Source organism: Trachinotus anak, unplaced genomic scaffold (genome assembly GCF_046630095.1).
Source record: "Trachinotus anak isolate AG129_WGS33_773 ecotype Australia unplaced genomic scaffold, CSIRO_AGI_Tana_v1 ptg000013l, whole genome shotgun sequence".
NCBI lineage: Eukaryota > Metazoa > Chordata > Actinopteri > Carangiformes > Carangidae > Trachinotus > Trachinotus anak.
Window position 1 is genome coordinate 30,103,202 of NW_027273864.1, and position 20,743 is coordinate 30,123,944.

Consider the following 20,743-nt stretch of genomic DNA (forward strand, 5'->3'; position numbering starts at 1 on the left):
GACCATACCGATCAGCTTGTATTAATGTCTCTCTCTCTCACACACACACACAGATACATTCCTACCTTACCAACAGTGGACTACAGGCCACACCAACAAAGTGAGGACCATTGTTTGTGGCCATTTAAGGAAAAAACAAAAAAACAGGGAATACAATAACTTCATCCGAGGTCTTGCAGGCCTGCATCGGCCCTACACCTCATTCACGTGCCTCCTTGCATCATAGTAACCACTTTGTTAAATAGCTGCCCTGCAGTCTGAGAGACACATCTAAAACTCATGTCTTCTGCTATGTTTGCTCCTGTTATCCACATTACTCTAGAGTTTCGAGCCCATACAACGGAGACCTCTGGAAACGCTGCTGGACCCATTTTAGTTTGAACAGGCAAAACAGAGACCTTTGGAAACATTGATGTAGACACCCACAGCTGCTCCCTGATTGGGTCTTATCTGCCTCAACTACCAGTGGTGAAAGCAACATGGATAATAATTACAAGTGTTTCTGACCTTGTTGTCTTTGCTAGCAGCTGTTGTTCAGTTAAATTCTGCCTTTCATAAATTCTCCAACTGTCTTTGCTGTTCATTGTTCATGTAGTATTTTAAGCAACTAATCAACTGAAGAGTAGACATTATGCTGCCTGTTTACACCGGCTCACACATGCCCAGTGTGCATGAATGGTCCTGTGATATGCGTTTTCAGGTGTTTTAGTATAGACGGAGATTATAAGATAATTCCTGATATGGAGACGTTACATTACATTTACATTTTTAAAACAGCGTTTTAAAATGAAAACGTAGCAGTGTGGACGTAGCCTCAGATACCTGCATCAAACTGATGAGATATGTACAGGGTGTGTGTGTGTGTGTGTGTGTGTGTGTGTGTGTGTGTGTCTCTTATGACCACCAGCTGTCCCTCAAAATGCCCCCTGTTGACTCAGTGTTGGTGATTGGGTAACCAGTGGGAGGTGTACTGTTTTGATAGGTATGGAAACACACACACACACACACACACACACACACACACACACACACACACACACACACACACACACACGAACAAAGCAATTGCGTGACAGGAAGACAGGTCACAGTGGGCAGAGACACACACAGGCAAAGGCATGACTTGCATGCACATGCGCAGATAGAGAAGACACCACATTGCGCGCGCACACACACACACACACACACACACACACACACACACACACACACACACACACACACACACACAGTGCTGGCGTGACTTGCATACACAAAGACAGAAGACAAATTCACACAGTGAAATTGGATGAAGCAGCAGGAGACCCTTATGGAGCAAATGTAGATTGAGACATAAATCATTTTCTCCACGGGGGAAATTACAGCTCCAAACAACAGCATGTGTCACCTCAGTGAAACACTGACACCGTACAGGAAGCTGACGCTGCTCCACCTCTCTGTGCTCCCCCTACTGTTCTTATCCTGTGACATTTTCAGATACTTTCATTTGTACAAATAAGAAAGGAGGAAATAAAAATATATAGGGTAGACTCGAGTGAATTTTAAAACTCCAGACATATCCTCTACTATCATCCCTGCACGTCGTCCTTTTCTTCTCCTTTTTCTCCATCACCAACTTACAGCACCACCTTCTACTTTTTTCTTCTTTCTACTCCTTTCCTTATCCTTTCCTTCCCTTTTCCCACTTCCTCTTTTACCATCTCCCTCCTCTTTTTCTTGTCCTGTTCAAATCATCCTTCTTTTCTTCCATTATCACCCACCTTATCTTTCATCTTCTCCTTTTATCCCTTACCTCCACTTTCTTCTTCTACCTTCTCTCCACTTTTACTGCCTCACTTCTCTTTTTCTTTCGTCCTCCTACATATCATTCTTTCCTCTAACTTTCTTGTTCCACAACCTTAAGGAACTGCATTAACTAAATCCAAACTATATTGTGCTATAAGTGCAATGCAAACAGTCCTGCAGATAGAGGTCAGCTGGCGACATTAGTCTTTGTTCTGCTCTGCAGGTTCGTCGAGCTTGCCGTAGCGGCACGTGTACACCAGAGCAGATCAAGCAGCCCACCCTGGGACGACAGACCTGTCTGCAGGCAGGACAACACAAACAGGACTTTAAGAAGCGACTGAACTTTCAAGTTAAAGTAATTACATGTAGCAGCTCATAAATAAATAACAGCATTGTCCAAACAAATACCCCACGTGAACTACGCAAAAAGTGTGATACAATTCATAAACAGACGACAGCATTGGAGGTGAAGAGTTGTGGCAAGAAAGAATTCTCATTGGCGGAAAGATATGAAGCATGACTTCCAGTCAGAATAAAACCGGAGCAGACATAGGAAGCAGATCATGATTCAGATTGTGGATTACGATTCTATGCAAAAGCACTGCACTAGTCCTTTGCCTCACCTGTCCCCTCCAGGGGACACCCTGGTAACAGAGGAGGGGGTTTAGTGAGGAGGAAAAGTGAAAAAGATCAGCGATCTGCCAACAGAGTCTGGACTGACAGCCACAGAGTCCACAGGGGCTTAAGACGGTCTCACTGCAGTATCAGCAAGCGCTTAAGGCCTCCGCCATGAACTTCTGGAGACTCCCCTGAGTATTTCTAGCAAGTGTGCAACCTTGTGGAGTTTTTTCAGAGTGAACAGACCATAATTCACTGCAGCAGTAATGTCAGTAAATGAGAACACTGGGGAGGCATCCGAGAACCTACAGCATTAATCCCACCAGGTGGAACATAAAGTTAAACCTACATCTATAAACAGCATTTCTTCCATCTGTAATTGCTCTTGTGGGCATAATTGTGAATCTTCAGAAAAATGTTTCTGTTCTCATGTAAGAATAGATGATTATAAATGTCTGGGCTTTCGGCATCAAACAGATCAGCTTAACATTAGATGTCATGAAAAATGTCTCATTTCACTCAGACCTGGAGGAACATGAAGCACATGAGACAAATCTGATGTATGGCTCATCCAATTTAAAGTCAAAAACAGTGTTTAAGTTGTTTTGAAGTGTACATTTGTCTGGGTTACATAAAGAAATAAATGTTAGTACTGTGTTGGTTTGAGTGCAAGGAAAAGTCCGTTATCCTCAGAATATTAAAAGAAAATGCTGATTTGAATCTGAACCAGATGATTTGGGGATTATGTTAATTTATTAATTTTAATTAGAGGTGCCTTCAGACCTAAACTGTTTGGTGCAGCTCAAACAAACTCTGGTGCATTTGCTCTTTCTGTTTCGTTCAGTTGTTTTAGGCTGGTGTGAAAGCTGCCAGTTGAGTTGTCCATGGTTGGTTTGTAATACATCAATTTGAGCACAAAACAGCTGAAAGCCATCGATTTACCGTTTCTACCTTTGATGCCGACAAAATGAACCAAACTACAAGTGTGAACGTGACCTGAGTGACCTTTGAGCAAAGCATTAGACCTCAACCAGCCACCCAAGGGCCATCAGAAAATGAGTGAGCAGCTACTGTTTCCTACAGTACCTGAATGAATTTGAAGGCCTCCTTAACACAAATCTCCATATCCCACACAATCTGCTTTCACAAAGAAAAACAGGGCGTCAGTATTTAAATTTAAACCTTTATTGACTTCTGTGTTTCCTACGTTAACACTCTGAACACAGCAAAACTGCCACACCTCTAATTTCACAGTCTCAGTACTGAATAGATGTTCCACTTCTCTCTTTTTACAGTAATCTTAAAGTGTGCATAATACACCACCCTGCGCAGTTTCTGTATCACATTTTATGACATAAATGTGCTTCTGTAAGAAGACTCGCATGCTTTCACTTTGAAAGAAAAAAAAAAATCAAAATTAATTTGTGATGCAGCTTTAAGTTAGTTTCATTCACACTACTCAAGCCCTTTCCTAAATGTTAAAATGAGGTAAATTACATTTCACAATACAGTTATTTACTTGAAAACTGTCACACGTTACACATGTGTTCAGTGGACAAGAGATTTTCAGACATGAATCAACAGATAAGATTTCCATCACTGTGCTCAAGCTTCTTGTTATTGCTGGTTTCCTTTGTAGATAAACTGCTGTTTGTGTGTGTGAGAGCTTATCACATCAACTCTACAAAGCTTCTCTGCTTTGAAAATCAAGGGCAAATCAACCAGTCAGCTGACTGGAGAACAGTTCACAGATTAATTATTGTGGTCCAGAAACGTTTATGGCTCTGACTTTTGGTTTGAAAGACAGACGACAGGAAGCCGTGTGTCAGTCCGTAAAGAGCAGCCTCAACTGGCTCAGTCTGCTTTTAAATGACACAACTGCATCTATACTATAAATCCACCTGTCTCTACAGAGAGCTGCAGGGATGACGTATTTTTTTGGATTTCTCCATTGCCTTTTGGATTATTATAAAAAGAAAACAACAGTTTATGATCCTGACAGGTTTTGTTCTGCAACTTGTTAGCAACTGGCCTTTTGTAAGAGATGGAAAATCTTCAAGAAATCAGGACGGGGATATTTACTGAAATGTTTTATGTTGTAGAATAAAACCTGAAAATGTTTTTGTGTTAAGAAACTTACTTTATTTCAGACATCTAACCAAAAATCCAGTCTAAAAAGCGTTAAGACTTTAGGATGAGGGAACCCTAACAGTAAAATTGCAAAGTAATTTCTGGGTTTAAGGACTAATTCCTGCAGCACTCTAAAAAAACATGAGCAAAAGTTAATGTGTTAAACACTGTAAATTAAAATCCCATACAAAATACATTCTAACAAAAATATAAAAACATCCAATTGCATCTGAGCTCTTATTTAAAATTCCTGTTTTCTTTCCTTTGTTGCTCCAGCCTTAATGAATATTAGCTCAAACTGCTGCCAGGCTCCATTTAAAGCTCTGCTAGCAAGAAACGCTAAAGTCAGTCCAAAGAGGACAAAAGAAAAAAAAAACAAGAAACAAAAAACCTTTGGTCACATTGCTGTGTAATTGTTGTTTTCACTGTTTGTCCTGTTTTCATCCTGTTGTCATGACCAAATGTTCTGTGACAATGCTAACTCCATGTTAGCTTGTTTACTTGCTTCCAGCAAAATTATCTTAAAAGGACAAAACACAGACCTTGTTGAGTTACGAGATGAAATCAGGTGTAAGTTTCTTCAGCTGCAGGCGGACTAAAGCTTCCTAGCATCACTGACACTGCGGCGGATTCTCAAGGCGTCTAGCTTGTAGCATAGTTAGCAAGGCGAGCATGGTTAGCATGCTAAAGATAGCTTCCTTTCACCGGATGAGTTGTTAGGTATATGAGAGTCTGGTGTGTGTGTGTGTGTGTGTGTGTGTGTGTGTGGCTTGCATGTGTGCACTCATCTATGTATCTATGAATCTATGTACATTAAAAATTCAGTATAAATACAGATTTCGTTTCCATTTATTTTTGGTTTTTACTAATTTTTAGTCATTTCCTTTCATTGTGTTTATCCTTAAAGTTTTGTGGTGTGTGTGATTATATCACTGAACATAATCAGATTATTATTATTGTTATTATTATTTGTCTAATAGTCTCTTCCAAGTATTCCTCCATTTTTCTAGCATATAAGATGTTGTACTATGTTTAGCACACCTGGTGATGTTTGCTGGCGATTTCTAGGTGTGTTTTCATGTGTGTGGATGTTTGTGAGACGTCATGTGTGTCTTCAGTCCCTCAGCGTGATGATTACATCATCGTCCTGTCCTTTCCACAGCATCTCCCCCTCAAAGTCCAACATCTTGTGTTTGCGGCAGCGCAGCAGGATGCCCACCACCTTATCTGAGATCTTCACGTAGCGGTCGAAGAGCCGGCCGAAGGTTATGATGATCCTCCCCTCTTTGTCTTTAAAGCCCATATCTCTGATAATCCACACCATCTCCTCCATCTCCCTGTGGATGTGCTTCTGGGCGCGGTCGCCCCTCTCGGCCGTCTTGGAGCCGTCTTTGGGTCGACCGTAGCCGGAGTCTCCTTTGCGGAGGCGCTGAGCCATGGCGTAGTCATGGTCAAACTCCTCGCTGAAGGGGTTGAGCTTCTGTCCCTCTATGTGCTGATTGGACCAGGCCTGCCACCGGCTTTTGATGTCGCCCATAGTTGCAATCTTAATCTGCAGGTAAATGATAGTAAGAAGGTTAACATCAGAGTTTTAAGATCCATCTGATCTTACATATCAAAAACTTCTTCAAGTGTTAGAAAAAAACCAAGGTTGATATCATAGTGATGTCATCAGGGTTTTACGGTCTTGGATTTCGAGATTATACATTTTTAACATAAAATCTGTATTACAAACTGACAATAGCTGTGTTTCCATTAACCTGCTTAATACGAACTAAAAAATGAGTAATAGAAATGTGAATTTCGAGAAAACCGAAATGTTGCAAAAAAAAGTATATGTTTGCAAGAGTTTTTCAGATGATTCCACAAAGCTATATTTCACAAAAGTGAAACGAAAACTTTTTACCAATTTAAGTCACATGACATGACATGAGTAGTCACAACATTGCAGCTTTTAAATATCACAGTGGCTGTTGTGGTGGATGCAGTCATCCCAACAGTTATCAGATGCTGGAAGTCCGTCCATGTTTAATTGGAATGATACTGACAGAAGAGAAAACCCAGCTTTATTCACATCACTCAGTGAAAACATGGACCGTTCACAACTGTGTTTTGTAGACTTTTCTAAAAAGAAAATCGCTTCTGTTTTGCAAAAAACTAAGAAAAACGTGGCTAATGCAGCATTTGAAAAATGAGGGACTGTATAAGACTGAGTCTAATGAAGGATACTATCAAGTTGTGTCATGGGGATTTTAGGATTCCCATAAATCTTGCAGCTTCACCAACACTAGGGATTAAAAGTCAAAATATCTCTGCTGCATTTCCCGAAGTCCAAAACAAAACCAGCGGGAATAAAACAGTCTATAAGTGAGTTTTTATCAATTATTGGTAACATTTAAACCCTGTGTCCTGTTTGAAGAGGTTGCTGCTCTTTGTCAGTTACTTCTTAAACCCCTGCAGTGACAGTGCCTTATAATGTTGAGTAATGACCCTCCACCTTTAAATAAACTGCCTTCCAGCTGGTGTAATTGATCCTTTGCGTGGCCTTTGCTTCGCACTCAGGCTTAATATATATTAATGGAAATACGTGTGCTCATATAGGCCTGCATGCTCACACTTTACATTGTACAACCTTAAGGATCCAGGAATAGGTTTTAAACACCACAGAAAACTGTGCGGTGCCAAAATCTGCATCTGCAAACTGAGCTTCATCAGTTGCAGTTTGACATTTCTGTGTCATTCAGCAGTGCTGTAACAAACCACTTCAACCTAAATAAAAAAAAATCCTGCTGCTTGTCTTATCATTGTTTCTCCCTTTCTACTTCTTCTCTCTTTTTGTTTTTGTCTCCTCTCTCACTTCTCTCATGCTCCATCAAAATCTCCTCTTGCTTTTCTTCCTTTGTGTTTAATCTCTTCTGTTTCCCTACACTGCCCCCCCTACTTCCTCTCTCCCGTCTTCTCCTCCCTCCCTCCTCCCTCTCTATGTTGGTATTCTCCTCAGCTTGCCAGGCCTTCAGATCAGTGTCATCAGATCTCTTTGGTATTTGCTCTATGTAAAGTTAAGACGTTACTGAGTGACCTTCCACGAAACTCTGTGAACCCTTAAAGCGATAATTCTCCTGATGACTCTTTTTGTTTTTTCATATTTCGGCTCCATCTATTGGTTCTTAGAGATGTGTCTACATGCAACAGCTGGGACGTGAGCTGTGGTGGAAAGCAGCATTTATTCAAGCACTCAAGCACAGTTCTGAGGTATTTGTACTTGGGTATTTCCATTATATTCTATTGTCTACTTCTCCTCCTCCTGTACTTTTTACTCCACCTTATGAATCTGACAGCTATAAAACTTTAAGCCAAATCATATTATCAGCTCATAAAACATAACCGACTGTAACAGATTAAACTTTGAAACAACAAACAGAGCTTACACATTATGACACTAGTATGATTCAATAATATATACATGATAATATAACTGTATTAAAGGAACCATTCCACATTATAATTACTTTTACTTTGATACTTTGGTACATGTTGTTGCTTATATGTCTCTGCATTCGTTTAAATTCCCTTAGAGAATAATACTATTGAATAAATATTTATTTTAACTATTAAAATGCTTAAATAATTCTGTACTTTCACTGTTGTAAAATTCTGAATGCAGGACATGTTACAGACATTTATTTAATCTAATCAGTATTTGCATATAATCAATGGGTCAAATGACTATGTTGCTCATATAGTGTCAAACACACAGTGTTTTACTGTCTTTTAACTAATTTTTTCATCGGCCATGCTGGTGTCAGTCTCTTGAGTGTCCTGGGCTCCAGACTTAGGTTCATTTTTGTTTTTTGGGTGAAATATCTCAACTCCTGGATAGGCTGCCAATAGACCACCATGAAGTTTGGTAAAGATACCCAACAGGATGGAAACTGACTTTTCATCTAACGCCACCATGTGGATAAAATTATGTTCAGATTATGACCAAATTCCAGCAAAACTAATGACGTCCTCATCAGCCTCAGTTGTAAGTTGTGTTTTGTGCTAATTTGCTAACATTTGCAAGCTAACACGATAAACTAAGATGTGGCTCTTTAGCTTGTTTGGTTTTATGGCACACTCCTTCAGTGTTATGGCTCAGTATTACCGCTCTCTTCCATCTCATCCCCAGCAGTAGGCAGCTCTAACAAACCCACTGTGCAGGCCCCACTGTGGACAGACAAACTAAATGACTAGTTGGTGAATGAAGTAGAGCATCTAGCAGCTGCACGGAGAGATATTTCCTCCCAGGAGTTAATGAAGCCCACAGCAGAGCTGCTGTTTGACTGTGACCAACATATCTTTAAAGGCTGCAGACAGACTGTCCAGAGATCTGCTCCTTCATTAAAACAACCTTTCAGTTTTCTGATCCTCTGCTGCCTTAGTCATAAAAACACAATGCCAGTCGGCACATTCATGAGCTCAGTAGTTTACATTACCTTCATAACCATTTCCTCATCTTTTTCTTATTACCACTCAACATTGCCTCAGGACAATTCATCAGGTCAGTTTAATTCATATCACATTTACATTACATTACCTGAACTCATCCCAATATAAAGCTAATGTAATAAAATGTCTTTACAAAGTATCTCATATCTCTTGCAGGCGTCTAATTTCCTCCCTGGCCTCCTCCCTCACCCTGTTTCCCCCTCACTGAAGGTCAGGTTGAAGAACACGTTGCAGTGCACAACTATATTTATTTACATATATTCCATTGCGCTGCTGTCCAGCTTGTGATTTTATGAGTTGGACTCGCTCTCCGGCGACCCCCTTGACACACTAGGCTCCTTTGCCTTTTATAGGAGGGATTCTGGTGTTGGAGTTATGCAACTGTTATGTTGTTTGGTGTCTGCGAGGGTTTTGGATTTCTCCAGGTGACATCAAAGGGACTTCTGCTTAAAGTTGTTTATTCACGCTGTGTGACTTGTGTGGGGATATTTATGCTCTATGTTTGTCCTCAGCTGAGTGTTTGACTCAGGGATGGGGGAACATTTATTGTGGTTATAGAGAAAGCAGACAGACATAAGTGTCCTGCCAAAATGTGTGTATGACCCATTGCCTCATACTTGTCTCAGAACAGAATTAAAGGGTAATTATGCAAGGTCATATCAGCTCGTCTATAATCCTGTCACTAACAACACTCAAATGTGCAAAGAACCAATTGCAAATGACCTCTACCATAAAATAATAGGTTTGGCTGTCATCCAGAGAAATAAAAGTGTTTGGCCTCTCCTGTCATCACTTTCACTTGTCTTTCCAAAGTCAAAAATTACAGAAGGTGCCCCCCAGCAGCGCTCTACCTCTGTATTATTCTAGTTATTGTGATATTTGGAAAGGACATTCCCTGTGGAGGGTCAGTGAAACCTACAGGAAGTATGAGCTGCAAGCAGACAAACATGTTTCATGCAGGACGGCTATTATTTTTTAAATCAGGTGTTTTATACTGTTACACTAGTTCAAATAGAAATTAGGAGACATCTTAAGGGATATGTAAAGAAATAAAGACTTTCCTGTAAAAAACAAGCCCATAGGTTTGTTTGCACATAGGTGTGCAGCATTATGACCCATAGTTTTGTTGCTAGGCGACATTTAGTGCTTGTAGTAATGATGACAGGAGCAAAGGGAAAAGTGCAGTGACGTAGTTTATAGAGCGACAAAGTCCACGTCAGGAGGAGGTTGGGGTGGATGGATGAATATGACACATGGCAGCCAAGGTCCGCTATGCCTGCTGACATAGGGGAGACTGTGACTGCGATTTCAGGAGACTGTCACTACGGGTGTTATCAGAGGGTTGAAGAAAATGACCTGTGTGGTTGCTCATGCTGGAGGAGTTGGAGGAAAAGCTAGGTGGCTCAAAGATATGTTTTTGTTTATCATATTTTATGTTTTGGCCACTTGGTGGCAGCAGAACAAGCTGAAGGTGAAGGTTGCTCATCTACACATCTCGTATCCATAGAACAATGTTATAATTATCTTGGATTTGTTTGTTGTCACTTTATGATTATTGGTTCAATATTCTCTAATTTTGCTCTGGTTTGGTTTCTCACAGCTACATCCTCCTCTGTGCCCATTGGCTGAAAGGTGACAAACATTTGGTTCATTAGATATTTTCTGCCGAAAGCTGCTGTTTCCTGCTGCTGATAACTGGGTTTATAAAAGTGTTCAGAGACTGAACCAAACCGTGACTTTGCTCTCTGAGGTTGTCAGAACCAGTGACACCTTTGACATCCATCGTTAACATAAAAATATTGATTAGTATAGCTTTAAATTTGTAAATGATCCAATCATCCTCTTTGTGAGTGACCACTCTACCTTGGGCCTGTTGGTTTGTTTCTTGAAGTGGACGTCATCATGTTCAGTTTTGGGTTCACTGTTGTCGCTGAGCCCCGCCTCCTCCTCCAGCCCGCTGTCCTCTGTCTCCACGCTGCCGCTCCTCGACCCCAGCTTCTTCTCTTGGAGCATCAGCTTCCTGTCTTGAATGACCCCTCCTCCTCCTTCTGCAGTCTTCAACGCCCTCATCTGGCGCCGCCGTGTCGGCGACTCATTGCCCAAGAACGGCTTGCTCTCCTCGGGACCAGACTCCATCTTACCTCGGATGGCATTGACCACATCGCTGCTGCTGCATTCACTGCGTTTCGGCTGCACTGTCTTGGTGACGGAACATGTCCTGATCTTACTGCCGCTGGTGTCGGTGGCATCCGCTGTGATTACACGCGGGGTGACAGTAAGCTTGACCACGTGGTTGCGGCCTTTTTTGTCGTCCTCCTCGACGGATGTAGGCATCCAGCCACTCGGGATAGCGTCCTGCTTGCCTGCGTGGTCATTGGCCCAGCCCTGCCAGCTCTTGGCCAAGTTTGCTACCATAGCAGCACATTTTATCTTCCGCACCGCCCGTTTGAAAGCCTGAGGCTCCTGTGGTGAAACTGTGGTGGTCCCACCGCTGCTCATCGTGACAGGATACCAGATGGGATGTTTTCCAGAAAGTGGTGCTTTACTTGTCTTTTGTTATTTTCCAGTGTTTTAGAAATAACTTCTAATAAGACCTTGCAGAGTGTGTGGTTGCTCCCAGAGTTAGCACCAAAGTCAAAGTTGGCTCAATGTAAAAGGCTCTGAATGTTATCACAGTCTTAAAACTCTTTGAGTCCACCAGAAAGGTTCTGGTTGTCTTCTGGTAAAAATTCAAGTTGAGTGAAGAAAAGTTGAGTTGAACCCAAATCACTTCTGTTTGAACAAGTATTCAGCTTCGTTTGGTTCCAGCTCGAATCCTAAAAACTCCTTTTTCTCAAATGTCCCAACTGATCAGGAACAAAACTCCAAATACCTCAGCCTTTATAGCCGGGACGGATCTGCACAAAGTCCTCCAGACCGTCAGTCGGTCAGTGGGTGAGCGGCTGGTGTGCAGAGTGTGAGGACTTTGTCTTTAATCCCCAGCTGAAGCCCCTCTGGCTCCGCACTGGCCTTTAAATAGGGAAGGGGTCGTAAAGGAAGTAATGTAGCACAGGGTCCACGTGAGACAGGAAAGTCCAGTGTCAACATTCTTGCTACTGCCACACAGGTTCACGCACACACGCACGCACACACACACACACACACAGTGACTGGGGAGTGGAATTTCTCCCGGTGGGATCCAGGGAACAGGTGCCCAGTGTTTTTAGCGAGAGGTTTCTGCGAGAGATTTCTGTCCTGACACACAAATAAAGTTGAAACACAAACAGGCCTTTGCTGTGAGTCAGCTTGCTATATGTGGGGACCAGTGTGTGCATGCCTGTGCTCATTGTGTGTATATATAGGGATGTTTTCATCTCATTCAAATACACATCTTTCCTTTATGGCGTGACCAGTAACGCTTTGATCACTTGGCCGAGTGTGGCGGTGTGAGTGTGAATTCCTAAATTGTGGGTCACATGAAAAGCATCTGAAGTGTTTGTCTGCATGTCTGTGCATGTGTAGCTATTTCAGTCTCTGTGTGTATTTGTGAATATGTGAGTGTGAATTTCTGGATTATGATTCGTATACGTGTAATCAATTTATTAGTATTGGCTTCAAATTCAACTTCTCCTGCAGGGAAGGTGTTTTTGTGACTGTCACAGTTATTTCAGTTTTGTGACTTGATTGTTCGACTTCAGTAGGAGTCAGCAGGATGTGTGGCTGCATGTGAGATCTTTGTTTTCAGTCAATAAAGTGTCATAAAGAAGAGGGAATAAAGATTAGACTGTTCAATAATAACAAGAATATAACTTACATGTGACTCTACTGTAAATAAAGATGGACGCAGCCTGACGTCACTTAGTCATTTATGAGCATTTTTACAGTATATACAAACAGAAAATGGAGGCGCTCTATACATTACACCTACATCGATAGTAAGTGACAGTGTACAAGTCAAGTACATTGGGTTTATCAAACATAAATATTCTTTTCTTTCTTTTTCAATTTTGTTTGTTTTACATGTGTTTGTTTTAAATAATCTGGAGCCTGTGGTGATTCATAAGCTGACTGTGTTTACATGTGAAATGAGTCTGTTCCTGTTGGTAATAAACAAAGAAACGACTCTACCTCGAACTAATGAACCTGTTTATTCTTCACCACATATTCCCCAGTGATTTACTCTCATACGGCTCGTTACGTAACGTGTAAACTGTGGTGTAAGTTTCTCTGAGGCGAAGCTCGTTAGTCACAGTCATTATAATCAGCTCAGGGGAGAGTGCGTTAAAACCAGCAGTTACTGTTGATTGACTGACAGACTGACAGTTTTATTGTGTGATTAAATGATTAATTAGCAGTGTCCAGTCATTAGAGCTTATTGAACAATTAAATGAGACGTTTCTCCAAAGCAATGTGAGAACTTCTAAACATGATACCAACTCACTGACAGCTGCTCGTACTTCATGTTGTAGCTAAGGTTTATTTTCATTGTTTTATTGTCATTTTATTGCTGCTGTTTTCAAAAGCCATGAGGAAGCTTGTCGGTTGTGTTTGGCTTCGATCGTGACATTTAGTTGAACCTTGTTGCATCACCTTTATATCAACCAGTGCTGCAACCTGAACCACCAACAACCCTGTGATTCGACACGATGTGAAACTGAGCAACTGCTAAAACTTTCACCCTCAGGTTATTCTACTTCCAGCATGTAGCAAAAAAATAAAATCAATGAATATATTATAAAACAAACAAACATATATCTTTGAGGAGCTTAACCAAGACACTAATACATGATTTTTCCTCCAGGTTCTCCAACCTGAGCAACCAGACAGGTTGTTTTTGTTCAGCCCTCTGATACGAACCACAGCAGTGTCTCCTGAAATATCACCCCCACGGCAGCGGGCTTACCGGACCTTGGTTGTCATGGTTACAATAATAAACATGTGCACTGTACGGACAGCATCGTACCTACTTTCATCAGCATAGTTAAAATAATGATGATGGCTTGGTTAGGTTCAGGAAAAGATGGTGATTTGGGTTAAAATAAGTACTTCCTCAACATTAGATGATCTTTGTTGTCATGGTTACAATAATAACTACGAACGGTCATGGATAATAGAAACCCCAACCTCCTCCTGATGTGGACTTTGTCTTTCTCTTTGCTCCTGTCATAATTACCAGGACCACTAGATGTTGCCTAGTAACAAAACCTAACTGTGGGTCTTAAAACCTGCTGCACAGACGACCAATGAGCTCGTTTGTTACAGGACAGTCTTCATGGATTGGGACATTTAGTTGAACCTCGCTGCATTGCCTTCATACATAAAATACAATTTTCCATGAAGATAAGTTCCAGAGGTTTTCTTGATATTTACTCTGTGAACTAAGTCTGTCTTGAAGCACTTCTCAGTACGGCTGAAACGTTTCTGTGTCTGACACTCAGACAAAGCCACATGCGTCTTCTGAGCGTCTGTGGACTAAAATAACCAACCAGAGGCCGAGCCGTCACCAGCTCAGGTTTCTGGCAAATGCTTGTGTGTTTGTGTGTGTGTGTACTTCACATTGATGGTCCCATGCCAGCAGCTGCCTCACATGCACGCTCGCACCACCCGCTGTGCACGGCAGGCTTGCACAGAAATAGACACGCCTGGCACGAGAAAGCTGAGGGAAAGGTGTGAGCACGGCGTTCGGTGATGAAACGACTCTTTAGATGTGACTTACTCAGAGGAAAAGTACTTTTTATACTGTGTCAACTGTGAGTCACTGGCTGAATCATCCTGTGGCAGATTCTGTAGATACCTGTGGGAAAACTGTCTGTGCTCACCTGCAGAGCACCGAGCTGAGTCTGTGTTGCTTTGGTAAGTTTAGACTCACTGAAATTAGGACTTGGTCACATTAGAATGATAAAAACATTAAAAAGTAAAGCATATGAATTATCAATCATTTGTTTCAACCACCTTCACCTGTAGCATAAACACCCATACACACCTACTGTAACTGTTGTATAGCAAGTGTGAAGGCTCTTCTTCTTTAATATGTAGCTGCACATTGTGGTGTTTTATTTTTCAGTTTTTTCTATAAAAAGTGTTTGATTTCTAAAGCTTAAACGTATCCTTTGCACTTTTCGTGATGTCCCCTGTTTATTTATTATGATTTTGTGTAGTTTTATCCAAGTGAAGCTGAGCTGAGGAAGATAATCTGTTGATAATCTGTTGTATGCGCAGGCTGAAAAGTGTCTGACAGACAAAGAGTATGTGTTAGTTTGGTGCAGTTTGAAACCATGTCCAGTATATTTCACTTCTCCTTTCACCATCTGTGCTGTGTTCTCAAAAGTCACAACTTCATCACATTATTAACAAATACACACATCACTGGCTTTTCAGTCAAGTTAGACAAAAATTTTTTACATGTGTATAAATATAATATTTCATTTGATAAGAAAAAAATGGACTGAAGTTGTTAAAAATCTTTGTTACACTGAAAACTGTGTCTTTGGACCCTGGTCTCTTCTAATCTCACACGACCAGGCCTCCGTCTGCTCAGACTCATGATGGCGATAAGCTGCTGTTGGTTTTACAGGAACGAGCGACACACCAAAGCAAACTTTAAAAAACATGAGTCAGGAAAAAAGTTATGAGCCGAATGAAAACCATATGTGTTAAAATCCTGTGGTGTCTCTGTCTGCACAGACCGGAGTTTCCTTCTTTAATCAGTTTGTCATGTTCCTTCGTTTGACCACGTCACTGAACCAAAGGCAACTCTGAACTGTGAGCCTGGACTTCTTACTGTGTACTTAACCAGTCTGAGGATGTCTTAATTAAAATAATTCACAGTGAAACTGTTGACTAATCTTCACCAGCTGTCACTGTTGGAAACAAACATTGCTGTTGGTACTCATTGTGATTATTCTTTAATCCAAATTAATGACATATTTTCAAACCAGTTTTGTTGAAGCTTATTTGCAAAAATACATTTGTGTAGATTGGAGAACTCTATGAAAAGCTGGCATCATTTAATTATACTAAATATTTTATGTTAGGTTCCAACTGTGAAGAAAATTGAATGAAAAATAATAATTAGCTCATGAATTTAAGAATGCCCATACACAGAAAGATTCACACTGCATGTGCAGCGTGTATATATATATATATATATATATATATATATATATACACACATATGTATAAAGTAGACTGTGATGATTGTGTGGCAACCAACCACAGAAAATAAAACCTATCTGTAGTTTGGAAGGTCGACTCATGATGTCACATCAGTATTCTTAAAGCTCCATCCAGTCTAAAGGTAGATGTCCATGTGTTTGTGATTATAAAGCAGGTCTAGGTTCTATATTAACACTGTGAAGGTAACAAAGCAGTCACTGCTCTCAGCCACACCCCGAGCCCCGCCCACCTGGACCCACCATCCAACCTTGCAGGATTTGGTTTCTCTGAGTGTTTATCTGAAATCTGCTATATTTTGATTCAGAAAACAGTCAGTCAATCAGAAGAGAGGCTCAGAGCCTGATTGTTGCACGACAAGAGCTTCAGTGATTATTGCATTAAACAATACAAGAGGTTATAACACGTCCTCTGAGCAGCTACATCTTCAGGGCAGATTGGAGGCTGCAATGAGTCGCTATCGTAAAGTGATGAGACGGGCTGGGGCTAGCTGGTTAGCATGCTAGCTTCAATAGAAGAAAAGATGTGTTAATATTGGTGTTTGTTTCCACCTCTGGAAGCAGTTGTTGGTGAGTAAAGAATGAAGTTTGATGCTGAACTCACGTTGTGTCTTTTAGACTGGTAAGTAGACAGCTGTTCATGCTAACATTAGCTATGTAGGAATAGAAAAACTTGCAAATAGCACCTTTAAAGCCTTAAATACATGTTGAGCTGCAACATCCACAAGTGACAGTGTCGTTTTACATTTCACCAGTAGTCTGCCTTATTGTACCATTAAAAAAAAACCCTGTGGCAGCCTCCATCATCCCCCCTCACCTTGACAATCAGCCCATTTTCCTAACACTTCATATCAGCAACAGCTGAGGTCATTAAGTGTTTTGCACTGACTAAACAACCGTTTACGTTGCGACATATTTTCTCGCAGATTGCAGCCTCTATATTCTCCCTGTGCGTGTCTCTCCTGTACGCTGGGTTTATTTGTGTCTAATTGGTTGATGCCTTTTTCTGTGGCTGCTGACGCCACCGCTGCAGGAAGGCGAGCCAGCAGTGAGATCTCATTACTGGTTGGTTCCTCTGGCTGAGTCGAGCGCCAGCCCTGGCAGAGTGAGAACACACACACCGCCACACATACTCACACATTTGCACTTCCATACTTGCGAGGGCCCTCGGTGACATAATGCCTCCCTAACAACAACCCGACCTTTATCATCACAGTGACATGTTATTTCTTTTTTCTTTTTTGTACTGTTTTAAACAATTCATGACACTAGACTCAGGGTTGACAACAGACTTCAGTCCACATCGTTTGGTTTAATATACTAATACAGCAGGAGTTCGTCTTTGTAGAAAGGTGTCCATCTTTATTTGTGTTCGGGCTGTCACACGCCTCCCTGTCGTCCTGGACAATCCCACAGAATATGAGAAAAAAAAAAAAGAGAATCCCAATGAGGTGTTGAGGAAACTTTATCAACACTGACACTATTGTGTGTCAGTAACAAATAATAACGGCTGGTCGTCAGCAGCTTTACTGATTATCAGGGTGTAACTGCCAACTCAACTGGCTCAGAACAAATATATCAAAAATAATACAGCATTCTCTAAATGACTAAATATGTATAAACTGAATAACATTACGAATCAATAATCTATGAGAATTTAAAAAAACAGCAAAATCAGCTACAATTCTCATAACTAGTATATTTTTTATAGAAAACAATAGATGATATAAAATGTATTACAAATTACAAGAATTATTTTCTATAGATTTTCTAACCACTAAAATTATTCATTCTGTGTTAATAACAAAGTTCCTTTTCCATATTTACAGTGTCGCTTGATCCTGCATGACTGTTTATTGTTACTATAGCAACTAATGACAACTTGCGTTAGCGTATCAGCTGTTTGGCTAGAGTGTCCTTAGATTTACAATTCAGCATATTCAAACAAAATCACACCAACTGTCATAGTCCTTATATTCTTGGTTAATGTGTTAATGTGTCGCAGGTTGGATGATAAAGATAAAGTTACTCTCTTTATCTGTGAGTTGTCGTAATATTTAGGCTCATTTATGCATATGGGACATTTTTAACTGATATTTGTTAAAAAACAGACTAATAAAACAGTGTTCCACATATTTTTGGGCATCTTTTAAACACATCAAAGTCTAGACTGAATTTTAATCTTTACCAATAACATGTTCCTGCAGTAGAGGAGGCTGCAGCTTCAGGGCCACTGCGTGTACAGGTGCTGGGTGGGATTAAGGTTATAATACACCCATGGATTAGATTTAATGTTGCTCTACACACATGTAGAACAAATCTGGAAATGATCCCATCCAAATATTAGTCTGTGTCTAACGACTCAGGTTTGTTTCTGATGGCCGTGTCGAGGGTCCTCGCCGTGTGAAACTGCAGCCTCCTCTGCGGCGGGAACATGTGACTCGTCTGAACAGTTAAACTAAACCTGAACCTGAAACAGTCGATTGAAGAAGCAGAGAAAAAACGTCCACATTCAGAGTCTGAAACTGTAACTGGGCCTCACAAAATACAAGTTTCCAACAAATGTAGGAACACACACACACACACACACACACACACACACACACAGACATGCTGTCCAAGCCTCGCTGTGTGAAGACAGATTGGAGTCAGTGTGAGAGGAGAGCGTTTCTCTGGCTGCCCATGATGACGATGACATCATCGTGCCGCCGTGGCGATGAACAGTGTGTTCTGATCTGTCCCTGGCTCTGGATCCTGTTCAACCTGGATCGGCAGAAGAAGCTGTCACACACAAACTGTTTTACAGTGCGAACAAAACAACAACTCACACACACTTACACTTATTTCGTCTTTTTTTGGAAAAACTCTTTAAGCTTAAACCATCATAAAGGTCATTTTACCTCGAAACTTGATCCGTAGAGGTGTACTGGACCGTCATCGTCATGGCAACAATAAAAAACACTTGGTTATGGATGTGAAACAGTAATGGTTGTCTGTGTGACCGCTCTTTATGCTACATCACCTGACTTCCTGTTTTGATTACTACACTCCTAGAGGTCACCTGACAGTAAAACTTTACCCTTTGTTGTAATTGGCTGCCTCTCCAGAAGAACCATAGGGTTATTGTTTTAGAAGAGGACTCACTGTACTGCTGCGTTCAAGGACACTCTGACATCCAGAGCTAGCTGTGGAACAGGGTCATGCCTGTCTCCTAGTTGTAAATAATGGATTCAACTATGATTGAAGTGTTCAAACATGGCGGTCCATGAGAGTCATCCTCACAGCCATTTATTTTACAATGGATAAATGAGATATATATATATATATATATATATATATATATATATATATATATATATACATATATACACACACACACACACACACACACACACACATATATATATATATATATATATATGTATATATATATATATGTATGTATATATAAACTATATATAAATGACAACTGTTTACTGTAGCAATAACATTAATTCCTTCATGTGGATTAAATGGAAGTTGATTCAACATTACTCAATCTCCTATGGAGTCATAGGAATGCCATAAAAAAGAATAAATCTGTAAGAGAATACGATAATAAATGTCTAAATGTAAACTGTTTGTACCTGTTTTCTTATTTATTTATTTTTTTTATTTTATAGATTTATTCTTTTTTATGGCACTCCTGGGACTCCACACTCACCAGCCTGTTAATTGAACTTAAAGAAACAACAGAGCTACAATGAGCTAACACACCTGTCTCTTCAAATGTCTCTGTCTTCTATGTGTTGTTTGCACTTCTTTGTGCAGAGGTTTGGTGGTTACAAACGCTGCAGCATTTGTCGGATGTTTTCAGATTTTTATTTTTGCCATTAGAGGAGGGGGACGGAGAAGTGGGACAGCGGCAGATCAGAGCATGAAACTCAGCTCACGGCGGCGCCGTCACCAGGCGAGAGACAGAAATAAACCTGACAGTCGCTCTTTAGTTCTGCACTCCTCGCTCTGTTCTATGACACAGCTGAGTCACACAGCGACGTGTGTGTGTGTGTGACAGAGAAAGGGAGTCTGTTAATGTGCAGCTCATTTGTGTGTGTGTGTGTGTGTGTGTGTGTGTGTGAAGCTCTTTCAGGTGTGTGTCAACAAAAAAACCTAATAGGATCAGTCAGCTTCAATCTTCTGTCTCGATAATACACCAACGCGCCTACATACATCTTCCCTTTGAAGTGTGTGTGTGTGTGTGTGTGTGTGTGTGTGTGTGCGCGTGTGTGTGTCCTTATTTCCTGCTATAGGCTAAGTAAAGCGGATTATAGCTGTTAACCATCTCACCATTGTCCTGCCCAATATAATCAACCACTGATGTGACTGAACAATGCAGACACTGATTCATGTGACAGGTTTATTCATCTGTTATTAAAGTACTAATACTCTGTTCTATTCAATTAATTTCCCATCATCCTCTGCTTCCTGTTTCTCCTTTCTTATTTTCCTCTTGTATCCTGTTCTTTCTCTCTCTCGCTGTCTTTTCTTCATCTTTATACATCGGCCATTATTTCTGCACAGCCTGCTCT

The 20,743-nt window shown here is 40.8% G+C and overlaps 2 protein-coding genes and 1 long non-coding RNA gene across 5 annotated transcripts in view; 1 reads left to right on the forward strand and 2 right to left on the reverse strand.

The window, feature by feature from the left end:
• The window catches only part of rims4 (regulating synaptic membrane exocytosis 4), a 163,065-nt gene that overhangs the window by 49,334 nt on the left and 92,988 nt on the right, over window positions 1–20,743 (forward strand). The window lies entirely within an intron of this gene.
• Window positions 3,573–15,981, reverse strand: abraa (actin binding Rho activating protein a). Its single transcript, XM_071494153.1, has 2 exons — window positions 10,888–15,981; window positions 3,573–6,085 (listed from the first exon to the last, which is right to left on the reverse strand). Exons 1-2 carry the CDS (start codon window positions 11,521–11,523, stop codon window positions 5,648–5,650), a joined length of 1,074 nt encoding a protein of 357 aa, XP_071350254.1. The 5' UTR covers window positions 11,524–15,981; the 3' UTR covers window positions 3,573–5,647.
• On the reverse strand, window positions 16,976–19,456 carry LOC139631243 (uncharacterized). Of its 2 annotated transcripts, XR_011693336.1 has the most exons (3): window positions 19,076–19,456; window positions 18,786–18,938; window positions 16,976–17,575 (listed from the first exon to the last, which is right to left on the reverse strand). It is a non-coding gene; the product is annotated as an uncharacterized lncRNA (long non-coding RNA). The 2 variants fall into 2 exon arrangements; XR_011693335.1 differs by lacking the exon at window positions 16,976–17,575 and having other exon boundaries at window positions 18,665–18,938.

What these genes read in the sequence shown, in the direction of transcription:
- abraa (XM_071494153.1), bottom strand. Translation starts at nt 11,523, where the DNA reads ATGAGCAGCGGTGGGACCACCACAGTTTCACCACAGGAGCCTCAGGCT. An exon ending in AACAAACCAACAGGCCCAAG is followed by an intron (nt 6,086 to 10,887) that starts GTAGAGTGGTCA and finishes ATTTACCTGCAG; the next exon opens with ATTAAGATTGCAACTATGGG.